Source organism: Mus pahari, chromosome 6, assembly GCF_900095145.1.
Source record: "Mus pahari chromosome 6, PAHARI_EIJ_v1.1, whole genome shotgun sequence".
NCBI lineage: Eukaryota > Metazoa > Chordata > Mammalia > Rodentia > Muridae > Mus > Mus pahari.
Window position 1 is genome coordinate 95,619,821 of NC_034595.1, and position 16,105 is coordinate 95,635,925.

Here is a 16,105-nt window from a genome sequence, read left to right on the forward strand (position 1 = left end):
ACTCCAATGTCCAGTACTTGGGACTCGTAATGTAATCTTGATTACAAAGGGCTTCCGTAGCTCTACTTCTCCATTTCTCCCACCTATACCACATTCAGCTTCTCCCTTAGACTTTCCACTCAACAACTGAAGCTATCCACGGTAGACATCTCATAGTCCTGGCATTTCCAATATCATGAGGTCACCATTGTAATTGAGGCTTCATCTTTGCAGTTTAATTCAGTGGCCTCTCAGAGCCTCTCTTCAGGTACTCTGATCCTGCCATACTGAACAGGCCTCATCAACTTTTTATGACCCCTCCAATCTTGCATCTTTCATGCCTTCAAATCCAGTACCATAGGGATGACATTTAAGACAGCTTAAGATTTATCCCAGTCCCCTTGGATTGCAATATCATGTATTGGCCTCGGTGTGTAAACCCCAAGGAAACACTTTTCTGGACATTTGCTTTCAAAGATAGGAAGCCCATTCCTTTGAATGACTTAGGATGCCCACAAGATGGTATCTTCAATAGGTGAGGTCTTGCTTACACGTTGTTCTTTCTATTGTCCCAATGCAGCACTTTTCAGATTCCAACTGGTCTCAGATACTCACAAGAGAGCCTTAACTTGAGAGCATGCCTCCTGGAAGATGAGTCTACTCTGCAATTAAAGATTTGAGTCCAGGCAAGGATTGGCGCTCCTCAGAGTTCATTCTCTCCTTCCATTCCTTCCATATTCCCCATTTCCTGACTCTTTTTCTTATAAATGTTTATGAAATTTTCTTATGATCCATCCTCAGGGCAGGTGGGTCTACAGAGGTCCTCTGCAAAGATTTCCAGGACAGAAAAAAATGTGAACTGGGCAGTAACCAGTGATTTTGACTTCATCAATCAGAAGTGTGGCCCCTATATTGCTTTATTCTCACATATATAGATTTGTCCATCAGTGATCATGTGAGAAGTTGGTGGCACCACTTTAGCATGGAGCTGTAGAATAATGCCATTAAGAAATCCCGTGATATTCATTCTCTAATGGTAGTGGTAGAGTTCTGCTAAGTGTATCACTGAACATTGCCATTGAAGGAAAGACATGGTGAGAACCCATGCACTCAGCAGGTCTTCAACTCTGTCTTATGTCTGACCCTTATGACCTTATGACTTGAGGTATTCAGCAAAGCCCTTTGCTGATGTCAAAAGCCATCCTTTATTTATCCTACGTATGTAATTACTATCACATATATTTTTCTTTCTTTTCCTTTATGGGCTTTGCTTTTTTGTTTGTTTGTTTGTTTGTTTTTGTTTTGTTTTCCATTCTGCTTGTTTTCAGTCTGCTGTTAACTTGTTTTTTAAGGGTTGTTCATTTGCAGTGCTAAAGCATTTAATTGTACATGTTGAGAAATTATTTGACAATTGAATTCATGCTTGAAATCTTAAATGCCCTTTATGAAACTGACTGTAGAGCTCATAGCCTTTTTTGAGCAAGGAAAAGAGAGAGTGTTCTTATCAAATAAAACTATGCATCCATGAAAACCATCTTCCAAATGGCACCATGTCACAGGAACCCCCTGTCTCTCTAATCGCTTCTTGTAGAGTAAAGTGTCATCACGGAGAACATCATACTCACTGCTCACCAGGAAGGTTTCAGGAAGCTGAGCAATGGTCTGGTCATCTGCCAGGAGAGGTGAAATTTCTAACCTGAAAACAATGTTGGTCTCCAAAAAAGCAGACTCATTAAAAGACCCAGGAAACTCAGGTTGTCGGCCTTGGCTCTTGAATCTTTGGGGGATGTTGTCAGAGCTGAGCCATTTCTCATACTTTTTCCAGTAGTCTGGGGGTATAAAAGTACCTTTCAACATGGCATCCTTCCAAGACTGGTCAATGGCCAGATACTTACACGCACAAGTCATTAAAAATTTCCTAGAGAGAAATGGAGCATTTGAATACTGCTGGTAAGATGGTAACTGAAAATTGATCCCCTGGACGACTGGATTAATCAGGACTTGAGCCCGAAACTGGGGAAGATCTTTTCTAGTCAATACCACCTGAGCAATAATGGCCGCAGCCCCAGCTCCAATGCTTTCTCCACTAACCACCACCCGTGCCGGGTCTACGCCATAGGCTTTAAGTTCTTTCAAGAAGTGAACTGTGGCATTCAGGCAATCCTGGTAAGCAGTAGGGTGATGATGGTCAGGAAGTTTTCGGTACCTAAAGAGGAAACCAACAACAACTACAACAAACAACAAGAAAACATAGCATACTAGCACAGACAGGGTATTTAGTGAAGGCTATTCAAATAGTAATCTCTATGTTCAGAGAAGGCAGAGCCTGATTAAACCATAAGAATGACCCAAACAAATCAAGATGATATTTTGGTTTGTTTTAACTGTCAATCTAATAAAGCATGTCGTTATCTGAGAGGAGAGCCTCAAATGAAGAATCTCCTTGTTCAAATAAGCCTGTGGGCACGTCTGTGTATGGAGTGGTTACCTTGCTTATTAATTGGTGCAGAAGGGTCAATACCACCATGAGAAGCACCACCCCTTAGTATGTGGCCCAGACCTATTAAGCATGAGCTTACAAGCCAGCAAGCAAGGAGCATCCTCCATGGCTCCTGTCATACTTGTCTGTGAAGTGAGTTCCTTGGTTAGTGATAATGCTTTGTGTATTAGTAAGCAGGCCTGTCTTCAAATTCCTTGACATTCCTTAATAGTGGACTGTGACTCGGAATTATAAAGTAAAATGAACCTTTCCTCTACTTCTTTTGGTTTGGGGATTTCATCACATGACAGAAAAAAAATAGGTGCACAGTTACTCCCATTGTTTTGTACCTGACTTTGAAGAACCTACCTAGAGTCAGAGTGGCCGAGATTCTCCATTCAAATCCATATGGAATAAAAAACCCTACCCAGGATTATACCCAGGAAAAAGTTGAAAGCTAATTGTGCTGACATTAAGAAAACAAGCAATGACAGGGACACGGCAATGACTTTTCTTATTGCCTGTCAGTCAAAATGGGGAGGCAAAGGTTAAAGTCAAGATGAAGTTGGTTCAGCTGGACATAACAGGGAAGAAGTGAGAGGATATGAGGGCAGTGCAGGGCAGCAGGAGAAAAGAGAGGGGTGAAGGTCTCATTGTGTTTCAGCCTCTCTCAGGCATTCATCCCAGGCATTACTCACTACAGTTCTTTGGCATCCCTTCTTTGGCTAAACAGAATCAGCCACTGCCTCACAATACTCAACCAGATCTTTATAATTCCCCACTAAATATCACTAAGGGTAGTCAGGAAGTTTGTTGCATACATCTAAATTGCAAAGAGGAAGTGTAGCACAAATGGTATTCAGAGACCAGTGGAGGTATGTCTATTTCTATGCTCTGCACACAACAGATCTTTAGAGTCTGCAAGGCCTTCTGAGATTTGGGTTCCAAAAATGAAAGTTCAGATACCATAGCAACCAAGTAAGAGGAGGTCCCTGGAAACTCTAAAGACAATGCCTTTCTCTTGCCATCAGAGAAAACCATACACGCTTAATGTGATGACTAATTATGATGATCAACTTGATCACATCTGAACTCAACAAAACTCCAAACAACATGTGTGAGGGGTTTCATGATTGGATCAGTTGAGGTTGGAAGACCCACCTTAAATCTGGGCCACATCTTCTGGTAGAAGGCATCCCACATAAGAGGATACAGAACAAGGAACTTTTGCATTTTGCCTTATTTCCCCCCAGTCTTGCTGGAAAGCTTATCCATCTTGTTCCTGAGGTGTTCCTTAGCTGGTATTAGAACCTATATTGTAATTCTAACCTACACCTAAAGGCCAGGAGTTTTCTAGCAATCCTTTGAGACTTGCACACAAGATTGGGACTATTGAGACATCCAGACTTATAGACAAAACAACTATTGAATTCTTGGTCGCCATTAGGACACAGCTTTATCATAGCCTGCAATGCATTCACTGCAAGGAACTCTAATAAATCTCCATTTTCTATATATATATATATATATATATATATATATATATATATATATATATAGTAACTTCTGTTGCTCTCGAGAACCCTGACTTAGTAGCTTTCTCCAGTCACAATATCTGCACTATCTACCTAGCCCGAGGTCTGCCAAGGTGTGAGGGAGCCACTGTGGAAGCAGTCTAACAGGGAAGCTTTGACTTTCTCATTACTTTCTTTTTAAACTTTACTATGTTCTATTTCCTCATGTTTTCTTAGAACAAGAGACAGAATTGTAGTAAGAAGCCCCTTCTGCTCCCATCCACTCAAAAATCCCTTTCATTTCCAGAAGACTAGAGTTGAGTCTTAAGTCACTCTCCACCTTGTGCCCTGGGTGTCTGGCATTTGTGTCTGTGAGTTATTAACAGCATACTGTCACGCAAACAATAACATTGACCTTTATCTGAGCCTGTGAGTTATTAACAGCACACTGTCACTCAAACAATAACATTGACCTTTATCTGAGCCATCTTTCACTACTCCATCATCTTCCCCATGCCAATGCCAGCCTGCTGAGAGGGAGATTACTCCGTATGGTAGTTTGAATGAGGACTGTCTCTCATAGGCTCAGTTATTTGAATACTTGATTTCTAGTTGGTAGCACTGTTTAGCAAGGTTTACCAAGCCTTTGGGGGTGGAGCCTTGCTGGGAGAAGCATGTCATTGTGAGTGGGACATGGGTTTTTATAACTTTATCCTATTTCCTATTCACTCTCCGCTTTGTGCTTATGATTGAAGATATGTGCTCTCTGCTTGATACTTCTACTGCCCTTCCTGATGCTAGCTGACTCACAGCCTCCTGGAACCATGAACTGATATAAATTCTATTTTCCTTAAGTTTCCTTTGTTTGTGGTGTTTTATAACACCAACAAGAAAGTAACTAAGACACTCTGATCCCTAGATCCATCACTTATTTTTTTCTAACATAAATTTATTAGGTCTCTATTGGGTTTGGTGTCAGTTGTTGAAAAATTTTATTTTTTCCCTGCCTAGATACCATTACATCATGATGTGCTTTTCTGTTTTACTTAATAAATGGCCATGGAGTTGTCCAGAGCATAGTAGGGCCTTCTTAGCTTGTATTTACTCTACCATAACCCAACCAGGTACCCGATGAAGCTAATGTCTATTATAAGCTACTTACCCCACTGCCAGTACCACCGAATCTGTCTCCCGGGCCAGGTAACTGCAAGTGTTGTGGTAAGAATCTGTAAGGCAAGAGCGAATCTAATGCATCTCATGAGGAGGATGTAGAACTTCTACCACAGTCCTAGGACAGAAGCTTGTGCTATGCGTAAGAAGGTGACATCCTCCCTGTGTTCTGATTCTTGCTACCTCTGAAGTGACTCTGGCCAGATGTTTTTGGTAAAGTCAGTCAGTTATCACTCTCATTGTCAATGTCAGCATTCAAGAGGACTTTTTGGCTCATCTTTTGTACTTTATAGTAAGGAAGCCAAGGGCTAGGAAGCTTAAGGGATCTGAAATGTGCAAAGCCAAGCCTGTGGAGTCTGGAATGACTTTCTAGGAACATTAATAATTTAATATATTTCAAATTAGACAAAAATACACAAGGGATAGATGGGTCATTTCAATTGGGGGGTGATACATCTGAAGTTCCAGAAGATGGAACCTCTACAAAGACTGGGTTGGATATTCAGTACAGTGCCAGGCAGAGAACCTGAGAAATGAATCTTCAACTCAGCTGTGTCCAGCCCTGGCTGTTGTCATCCAGAGGCACTGGTTAGTCTGCGCACATGTTCTGCCCAGGATGGACAAACCCACTGAACCAACAACTCTGAAGTGGGAACTCAGGAACTAGGATTTTGTGAATTTTGCCAAATAATGTAGTAATAGCAGGCAATTGCTAGGTGGAAACAAGGACCTTCAATGATATGATAAGAAGTGAAAACAGGTGCTGAGGCCAATGCACTGAGGAGTTGCTCCTCTATTCAAGGGCCTTAACAATCATGCTGCAGCCTTGCTGTATACTAGTGTCATTCATGCTTCCTTAAGTACAAATGTCTGGGACTCTCTTAAACAAGGAATGAACTGGATTAGAGGAGGCGACTTGGGAGTGGGTATGACACTAATGGACAGTCAACATGGAGTCCCTCTTAACCACAACGTTGGCTCTTCCACCTGTTCTACTTCCACCCACCGTGTCCCACTCACTTCCTTCCTTACCTTAAGAGCCTCAGTTCGCTCCAGTTCAGAGTTTTGTACCTGCCACTCACCCTACTTGGAGTGAATAAAACAGGGTTGTGATAGGTGATGTATCTCTGTGGATACAGAACCTAAAAAGGTATCAGGACTTCAGCAACTCACATAAGTAGGATTTCTATGGGTGTTTTACACCACTGAAGAGCTTGAGAGTCTAGGCTTCCAAAGGTTTCTGGGATTGAGAAATGATCCTGGACAGGGGTAGGAACCATACCTTGGTTCTGATCATAGTTAATTTGTGGATATCATAGCAACACCTTCAGATGTAAAATAGTCATGGGTATTTCTACCACCAGGTGGCAGCAAGGAACCCCTATTTCATCTTGTTCTAGCTAAGGAGGACATCCATCTGTCCTTATCTACATCTACACTTCTTGCTCATTCGACCATGAATTCCTTTGTAAATTTATCCATTCACTCAACCATCAACAGATAATTATATCCATGTGTTTATACAGTCAGTCAAAAAAATACAAACAATAAGGCCAAGCACTGGGGATCCAGCAACACAGCACAGAGGTCTTCTCTCTCTCTTAGCATTCCCATTTTTACCAGGGGCAGAAAGACAGCAAACAAGGAAACACAGGGATTGGTGAACCAAAGCAAGAGGAGATGATGACAAATACCATAAATATATCCAACAAGAAAGCTGTCATGAGTGGAGTCGGAGTGTATGAACTTAATCTCAGAATGGTAGAAAAATTCTGTAGGTAGATGTTGGGGGATGCCATGCTAGAAAGGCCATTTGTGAAAAGGTCCAAGATCAAGTGGTTATTCACCTATTCCAAGCCAGTAATGAGGGGAGGCATGTTTTGAGAACAAAGGGGCACGCACAGAAGACCAAGAGTGATGAGCTCACTGTGTCTACTGTGCATAATGACAAAGTCTGTGTTGCAGCATAGCAAGGGCAGAACAGGACAAAAGTGACTGTATGGTGGAGAATATCAAAGGGCCAAAGAAGAGGCTAGACTGCCTGTGTTGAGGTGTGTTTTAAGACCCCTGTTGCTGAGAAAGAGGAGAAGCCTTCAAATTAAGAAACTGAGAAGAGGGTTGTCATCATGATTCGAAGCTGAAGGGGTTGGGTGGTTACAGATTGATTACACTATGGTGGTCCAGAAGAACTGAGGGATATGTGTGAGTTTCAGATATTGCATGAGCCAGTGGCTTTGAGAATGAATGGATGGGAAGGAAAATACCAAGTACTTGGCTGTATGTGACACTGTGTTCCCTCCTTGACTAAGACTTATTATAGAAAACATTTCCATAGACATGTCAGACTTATTGATTGACACAACCTGCAGCCACAATTTGGGCCCCCTAGAAGGATTTCTGACTGCTGCTTTCTTTAGCTACCTGCTAATAATTCCCAAAGAGAATGTAGATGTAGTTAGTTAGGTCAATCATGAGAACCACTTCCTTTCCTATGTTTCAGAAATGCCTCTTACCAAGGCTACCAAACACACCACCTCCTCCATGGTAGAAGATGATGCCTTTCCGGGGGCCAGAGGAAGTTGTCTTGGGCTGAAACAGTCTCACAGGAATTGTACCAAAATGCATGTTCTTCACTAACACACCAAAGTTATTCTTTGTCACCAAGAGGTCTTGTATAAAGCGGAAAAAGCGGGGCATGGGGCAAATTTTCATCTTCTCCAGTACATTCCCCTGGGGAGACAAAGAACAAAAGACAAGTTGGCTACCTTTCAAATTCAGTTATAGCTATTGCCCAGTCTTCTGTGTGGCTCAACTCAGGGCTGAACTATCGCTCCTAATTTGGTGGAATTGTTTCCTGTAAGCAAGTGAGTGCCTGGTTGGGAAGCTCTAAAAATGAGGGACATGAAGTAGGAGAGAAAAGTTATGCTTCATTGAAATCAGGATTTCCTAGGGGCCTTTGCAACAAACACCAGCAGCTCCATGGTGTTTGTTCTATGCTAGCTCTCATTTCCTTTCTTCCATCTGATACCTCATTTCCTAGGTTTGTAAATGCCTTTTCACACTGCTTTACCAATTACTTAAAAATACATCATGAGCCGGGCATGGTGGCGCATGCCTTTAATCCCAGCACTCGGGAGGCAGAGGCAGGTGGATTTCTGAGTTCGAGGCCAGCCTGGTCTACAAAGTGAGTTCCAGGACAGCCAGGGCTATACAGAGAAACCCTGTCTTGAAAAACCAAAAAAAAAAAAAACAAAAACAAAAACATCATGAGGTCTGGTGGTGATGGCACATACTTTTAAACTAAGAACTTGGGAAGCTGAGGCAGGTAGACATGTAGATCTTTGTGAATTTGAGACCAGTCTGGCCTACCTAGTGAGTTTCAGTACAGCTGGAGCTACCTAGTGAGATCCTGTCTTAAAGAAATAAGAACTTTGAACATTTCTTTAGGTGCTTCTCAGCCATTTGAGATTCCTGAGTTGTGAAATCTCAGTTTAGTTCTGTACCCCATTTTTTGATTGGGTTGTTTGGTGTTTTGGTGATTAACTTCTTTATATGTTCTGGTTATTAGCCCTCTACCTGGTGTGGGATTAGTGAAGGGTTTTCTTTTTCCTAATCTGTACTTTGCCTATTTGTCTTATTGACTATGTCCTTTGCCTTACAGAAACTTTCCAGTTTCATGAGGTCCCATTTATCAATTGCTGATCTTAGAATCTGAGCCATTGGAGTTCAAATGGCTGAGAAGCACCTAAAGAAATGTTCAAAGTCCTTAGTGATCAAAGAAATCCAAATCAAAATGACCCTGAGATTGCACCTTACACCAATCAGAATGGCTAAGATCAAAACCTCAGGTGACAACACATATTGGAGAGAACGTGGAGAAAGAGGAACACTCCTCCATTGCTGGTGGGGTTGCAAACTGGTACAACCACTCTGGAAATCAATCTGGAGGTTCCTCAGAAAAATGGAAATAGATCTACCTGAAGACCCAGTTATACCACTCTTGGGAGTATACCCAAAAGATGCCCCATCATGCCACAGGAGCACATGTTCCACTATGTTCCTAGTGTCCTTATTTGTGATAGCCAGAAGCTGGAAACAAGCCAGATGTCCCACGACAGAAACATGGATACAGAAAATGTGGTTCATTTACACAATGGAATACTACTCAGCTATTAAGAACGATGACATCCTGAGTTTTGTAAGCAAATGGATGGAACTAGAAAAAATCATCCTGAGTGAAGTAACTCAGACCCAGAAGGACATGCATGGTATGTACTCACTACTAAGTGGATATTAGCCCCCAAAAGTACAGAATTCCTAAGATATAGTCCACAGAAATCAAAAAGATCAACAAGCTGAAGGACCCAAGTGAGGATGCCTCACTTGGGAGGGAGAAGAAAGCAATCACAAGTGGGGAGGGAGGGAAGGACTTGGGAGGGAAATTGGACGGGGTGAGTGGGAGGGAGAGGGGAACCTGATCTGGTAGTGGGTGAAGGAAAAGAATTAAAGCCCCGAGGGCTAGCAGAAAGAATGGAAACAGGCAACCTCAGGAGGCAGGAGGTTGGGAGTCCCTCCAGAATTCACCAGTGACCTACAAGGTGAGAGACTCTTGAGAGGGACCTTCGATGAAATGCCCAACAGTAGGGAGAGGGTACTTATAGAGCCCACTTTCAGCAGGAAGACAGGGCATCAAATGAGGGAGGGGGCATCCCACAATCACAACTCTAACCCATAATTGTTCCTGCCTGAAAGAATTACAGGGATGGAAATGGAGAGGAGCCTGGGGAAAAGAAGGTCCAGCAACAGGTCCAAAGAGGGATCCAGATCAAGGGGTTGTCCCAAGGCCTGACACTATTACTGAAGCTATGGAGCACTCACAAAAATGAACCTAGTGGGGCTAGAGAGATGGCTCAGTGGTTAAGAGCACTGACTGCTCTTCAAGAGGTCCTGAGTTCAAATCCCAGTAACCACATGGTGGCTCACAACCATTTATAATGAGATCTGATGCCCTCTTCTGGTGTGTCTGAAGACAGCAATAGTGTACTTACATATAATAAATAAATAAATCTTTAAAGGGGGGGGGGAAGCCTAGCATGACTACACTCCTGAAAACCCAACAAGCTGAAAGAGTCAGAGGCAGATAGTTGCATCCAACTGAAGGAAAAAAGCAGCTGACCCCGTTGTTGAATTAGGGAAAGACTGAAAGAAGCTGAGGAGGAGGGCAACCTTTTAGAAGGACTAGCAGTCTTAATTAATCTGAACTCCCAAGTTCTCTTAAACACTGGACCACCACCAGGCAGCATACACTAACTGATAGGAGCCCACCAATACACTACAGCAGAGGACTGTCAGGTCTGTGTTCATTCAGAGATGATGCACCTAACCCTCAAGAGACTGGAGGCCCCAGGGAGTTTAGAATCAGGTGGCATGGGGGGTGGGGATATCCATGTGGAGACGGAGAGGTGAGGGGAGGAGGTATGGGATGTGGAGCAGTAGGAGGGTGAACAGGGCAGGAAATAAAATATGGAGTTTAAAATAAATAAATAAATAATTAAAAAAAATAAGAACAAAACCAAACACAAACATACAAGCAAAATTGGAAGGAAAGCCATTGTTTCTAATCCCATGCTCACATAATGACTCACATAGTCCAAAGTAAAGGTTGGTGCTGGCCCAAAGCTTACCAGACTTGAAGTTCCTCTGTACAGTCTTCTCAGCTATGTGCCCCATCCCTAGTTCAACTTCTGCCCCAAACTATGTGCCCTATACTAGCTAGTAACTCAGTGATTTTTTTTCCCCTCATAATTCCTTTATCCACAAAGCAGGACTAATTCCCATGCACGTTAGAGCTTTCTGATTGCCATAAAGTGGGTGGGTTATGAAATTTACCAAACAATGAAGTTTGCTAATGGTGACCCTCTTTTCCACGATACCTTGAGTTTCAAACATAAACATGTTAGAAACTATATGGTGCTCTTTAAGTGTGAGTGACAGGAATACAATCTACTGGTAAGTCTGAAGTCAAGGACACTTTAGATATTTGAGGCATCAAATGGTGGCACTATAACCTGGTAGCCTCAAATGTCTCACAACAGGTCAACCTTGGACTATAACTACTGTATCATCTGAGGTGGAGGCTAAATTGGCGAGTTCACCTTGTTCCTCTTAACAGGACATGCTATAACAGTCGACTCCACCTAGATGGTTAGATGAATGTAGCTTGCTTATCATATGCGTCTCGTCTTAGGGAAAAGCACCAATGCCATAAGAACATCTTTAGAAGTTTACACAGTCCACAATCACATCCCTTAATGCCATTCTCTTCCCTTCCCTCCCTCTTTTTTTTACTACATTGAACTCCGTGATGACCCTCCGATATCTAGGCCCTTGGATCTCTCAGGCAACAAGATATGCATGTGCCTGTTGCCTTGTCTTCTTTTAGTTGCTAGCTCAGGTGGCACCTCACAGCAAGACAGGTGTCCTCTGCCTCTCCCAAGCAGAAATTATGGTCTCCTTCAGCCTTTTCTTCCTCATAGTCAGGGATGTTCAAGAGTGTGTATCACTTGCTACTACAGGGAAGCTATGAGTGATGTTTGTCTTATGCATTCACCTCCCTGTTTTTAAAGCCTTGTTGGCACATGTCCAGACAACACATTCAAAGCCCAGTGTGCTATAGTGTACAGTCTCAATGGACACAAAGAGAGACTTAGGATGTCATAGGGTATGAATACAGCACAGAACTGGCTCCATGCATGAGCCTTTTTGTGTTTGCTAGGAAATAAGGAAGGAGAAGTTTTTCCCTCTTCTTTTCTGTAATGCACTGAGGATGGAAGATTCTAAAAGACTTTTCCCAGAGTGGGCTGATGAGGACTGGGTCTGTCTCCTCATGCTCATCTCCAGGTCTTCTCCCAACTTTGGAACTACACTTTCCACCAAGCACTGTACAGAGGTCCAATCCATGCTTACTCAATAAAAGACCAGTAGAGTGACTAAACACTGAGGTAGTTCACCTAAGCTTCCAAAATGAAATAGTCATAAACCCAAAGAGGACCTTCGAGCCACTAAGAAAATAACTGTGCACAACTTTTTCCTGATGAGGGTAGTCAGTGACAATGACACTCTACAGGGGACCACAGTATTTAAGAAGTCCTTATCATAATGGCTGTCATCATCACTGACTGGTATCTATTATCAGGTGGTCTTAAATTAGATGGATCTTTGCCAACTTTTTCCCAGGGCTGGGATTCTTTCTATCCCTAGTGGGACTGAGTCATAAAAACAGAAACAAAAAACAAAACCCAAAAAACTTACCAGTGCTATTGTCAGCTGGAAGAAGTAGTGGAGCATGTGAAATTTCACTCGTTGGGGGATGGGAGGAGGAACATGTACAGTGAAGATCTCTTTTATGAGAACCCATACACTGACCCCCAGGACCAGGAAGCTTGCAGAGGTGAAGAGTATTGTCATCAAGAACATGGTGGTATTGTTCCTTCAGAATAAGCTGAAGAGGAAAGAGCTTATAGAACTCTCTCCTCCACAGATCTAGGTGCCTTATAACACACAGAGTGACTTCAGAGCATGCCTCTTCCCACTACAGGCAGCTATGTCATGCTGGGAACATCTTTTTGTGATGCTCAAGGGATTGCATCAGATCCACACCTGGAAAAGATCCCTGGCACCTTGTCCCCAGGGAAGGTTGGGCTTTATCATAGGACCTGGAGCATCACCAGCTGGTTAGAAGTGTGACACAGTGGGAGGAAGCACCTGCTGGGGACTGATGGCAGAATATGTGGAGGATGTGGGAAGCTTGTGAAAGCCATGTCAAGTGCCCTTCCTTCTCTTCAGAGCAAAATTAGAGACTTGAAAGATGGCCTTATATGTCAAGTAACATTTGAAGAAAGCCCCAGAGGAGTATATGGAAAGGTTACCTATATACGGTTCTTTCTTCTTGCTAGCCTGATATGCCTAGTATCAGAAATTAGCTTCACAGTTGTTCCTTGTCTTAGCCTCATCTTATTTTTTGTCTCATACATCAACATCTATGGAATAGCTGATGTCCCTGGAAATTAGCTAATTTAGAGACAAAAAACCCACCTATGAGCATACTTTTCCTATATAAACCAGGACATGTAGGATGAACACCATCTCCTTTATTACATTCTCAACGACAAACAAGTATGGTGATATTACTAAATATCTGAGAGACTAGACAGTGTACTGTACTGCAGTCTCTAAAAGTAGCATGTATGAGACAGAATCATAAGCAGGATGTAGGAACTATTCTATAGCCTTGCTGTGAGCAGTAAGGTATACAACTGAGACTGGACTGTCTACCCAGAAAGACTTTATTATGCCATGAAAGGGAAGAGTTGCAACAAGAAAAAAACATGTGGCAATTCTCCCCAGTTCAATATTGGAAAAATCAATAGTTCAGTATGAAGATAGGGGACATTATAACAGGGAAGTATGATCATCAGAAATACTCAGCATCTAAACTGCTTGAATTGAAGTGTCAGATGTGGGATGAAAGAGCCTCTCAGAGGCTGCCTTGTGAGTATATGGGACATGGGTGTTTGTGGAATCAGTCTTTGTCCACGGAAGTAGAAACACTGGGCAATATAATAATTCATTTCTTCTTGAGACAAAGGCTGCACAATCTGAGACAATACAAATGGGTTATCCACTGATAGGTGGTCTCATAGGAGCCATTAGAGACACGTGATTATTGCTGGCTGAATCCCGCCTCCCCCCCATGAATGTCAAGGACTGAGGAACAATAGAAGGATAGGTATTATTGGAGAAACTGTGTATAAGAGAGGTGGCATTTCATACACAGTCCACAAGATGAAATAGGATAGTTTTCAGGAGAAAGCAAGGAAGAAATTAGGGAGGTTAGGGAGGTATCCTGGAGTTAATGATGGCTACCTTCTGTATTTAAAAAAGTGAGTGTGGGTGGCCAGCAAAATAGTTCAATGAGTAAGGGTGATTAATGACAATTCTTCTTCTTCTTCTTTTTAATGACAATTCTTATTATCTGCGTTTGATTCCTAAAACACATGTGGTGGAAGGAGAGAACCAAGTTCCAAAATTTGTCCTCTAGTCTATTCACATGTGCTGTATATGTGTATGCTTGCATGAGTTACACATAACACACACACAGACACACACACACACAAACACAATTTACTATCTCTCTCTCTCTCTCTCTCTCTCTCTCTCTCTCTCTGTGTGTGTGTGTGTGTGTGTATGTGTGTGTGTGTGTGTGTGTGTGTGTGTGTGTGTAAATTTAGTGGTCTCCCTGATTAACAAATTATAGAGAGATGATTTGTTGAAGATTGTGAATTTACATAGTTAGGGAAAAGACATTCCTCGGAACCAAGAGGCTGTTGGGTGAAATTTTTAATTTTGAATGATTTATCATCCAAAAGTTGTTGATCTGCAAGGCCACTAAATCCACACACACATATACTAGCAATAACAACAACAATAATAATTGTTATTGGTAGTACTATTGTGTGCACAACAGACCTAGGCAGTAAGATTCTATTGCTGAAGATATTGCACTTTGGTTACAGGCCACAGAACTAGCAGGCTGGTGGTAAGCTGTATGTTCTCTACCTACTGGCTGCCTTTTTAGTACCAGACAAGGGTAGATAATTGCTAACTAATAGTACTGTTCCAATAGGGATCTTGCATGCTACACTACCAATGACCCAGGCAAGATGTGCCTGCTGGTCCAACAGTAGCACAATAGTTATGGGTACACACACACACACACACACACACACACACACACACACACTCACACCACTATGGAGGTCATAATCCCTTGTGGTGGAGTAACTACTATTGTTTCATAAAATAAATGTGATGTGCTACTTAAATTGCTTCCTAAAAAATTATGTTTATATCTATAATAGAATATTGCTAATGTCAGTTTCAATCATGGAAGGAAACTTTGTTTGTTGGTTGGTTGGTGGGTTGGTTGGTCAGTTTGTTTCACAATAAGGGATTATTACTCTAAAGATTGATAAGTCGTTCCTAAGAATAATTAAATATTGGTCTGTAATAGTGAACCAATACTCAGCCGTACATGAAAGTCAGATGGAACTAGATATTCATGTTACTCCCTCTATTGCTTAAGTAACATCATAGAAAGAAGAAACAGAGGAAAGGTGAAGTTCTGTCTGGCGATTTCCTCTTAATTGGAACATACCTTAGAGGAGAAAGGAGAGAAGCTCATATAATATCCCAGACTCAGAAAGTTACCACATATGCAAGGTTCTTCTCCAGGGTCATATAAGCAGTAACAATGCATAGAAGAGCAGGTGCAGCAGTGTACCAAGATTTCTTGGCCACTGCTTTCATGAGTCATCCATCACTCATACAGGGGTGAGTTTTCCAGTGATGCAGGTGCCTTTGAGTCACCCATGCTTTAGTTAGTGACTCCAATAACCTGGGTCATTAATCTTGGGTGAAATTTCTTCTTTGGCCTATCATTGTGCTTCTCTGAGGGTGAGTAGACATTGGTTCTACTTCCCAAGAAAAGCAACACAATGGGGTTGCTATAATTGTAGGCCAAGGAAGAAAAACACATGGAAGGAAGAGTGTGAAGATGGAAGTTGTTTTATTTTATCTACTTGGGAAGTTGCTGTAATAGAACACTAACCAAATGTACATGTGGAGGAAAAGATTTACTGGGTGTACACATCTTCACCACAGTGCATCATTAAGAGAAGCCAGGAGAGGAACCTGGAGAGAGGAACTGAAGTAGTGACCATGAGGGGAATGATACTTCCTTTATTGTACAACCTAGGACCACCTGCTTAGCAGTGGTACTCTCAGCCGGGCGTGGTGGCGCATGCATGCCTTTAATCCCAGCACTTGGGAGGCAGAGGCAGGCAGATTTCTGAGTTCAAGGCCAGCTTGGTCTACAAAGTGAGTTCCAGGACAGCCAGGGCTA

The 16,105-nt window shown here is 42.3% G+C and overlaps 1 protein-coding gene across 1 annotated transcript; it reads right to left on the minus strand.

Annotated features, from left to right (window-relative positions):
* Positions 1 to 1,410: 1,410 nt before the first annotated feature.
* LOC110323746 (arylacetamide deacetylase-like 4) lies at positions 1,411 to 12,618 on the minus strand. The gene is made up of 4 exons (XM_021201109.1): positions 12,454 to 12,618; positions 7,656 to 7,872; positions 5,135 to 5,198; positions 1,411 to 2,185 (listed from the first exon to the last, which is right to left on the minus strand). The coding sequence occupies exons 1-4, from the start codon at positions 12,616 to 12,618 to the stop codon at positions 1,411 to 1,413; spliced, it is 1,221 nt and encodes a 406-aa protein (XP_021056768.1).
* Positions 12,619 to 16,105: the final 3,487 nt, after the last annotated feature.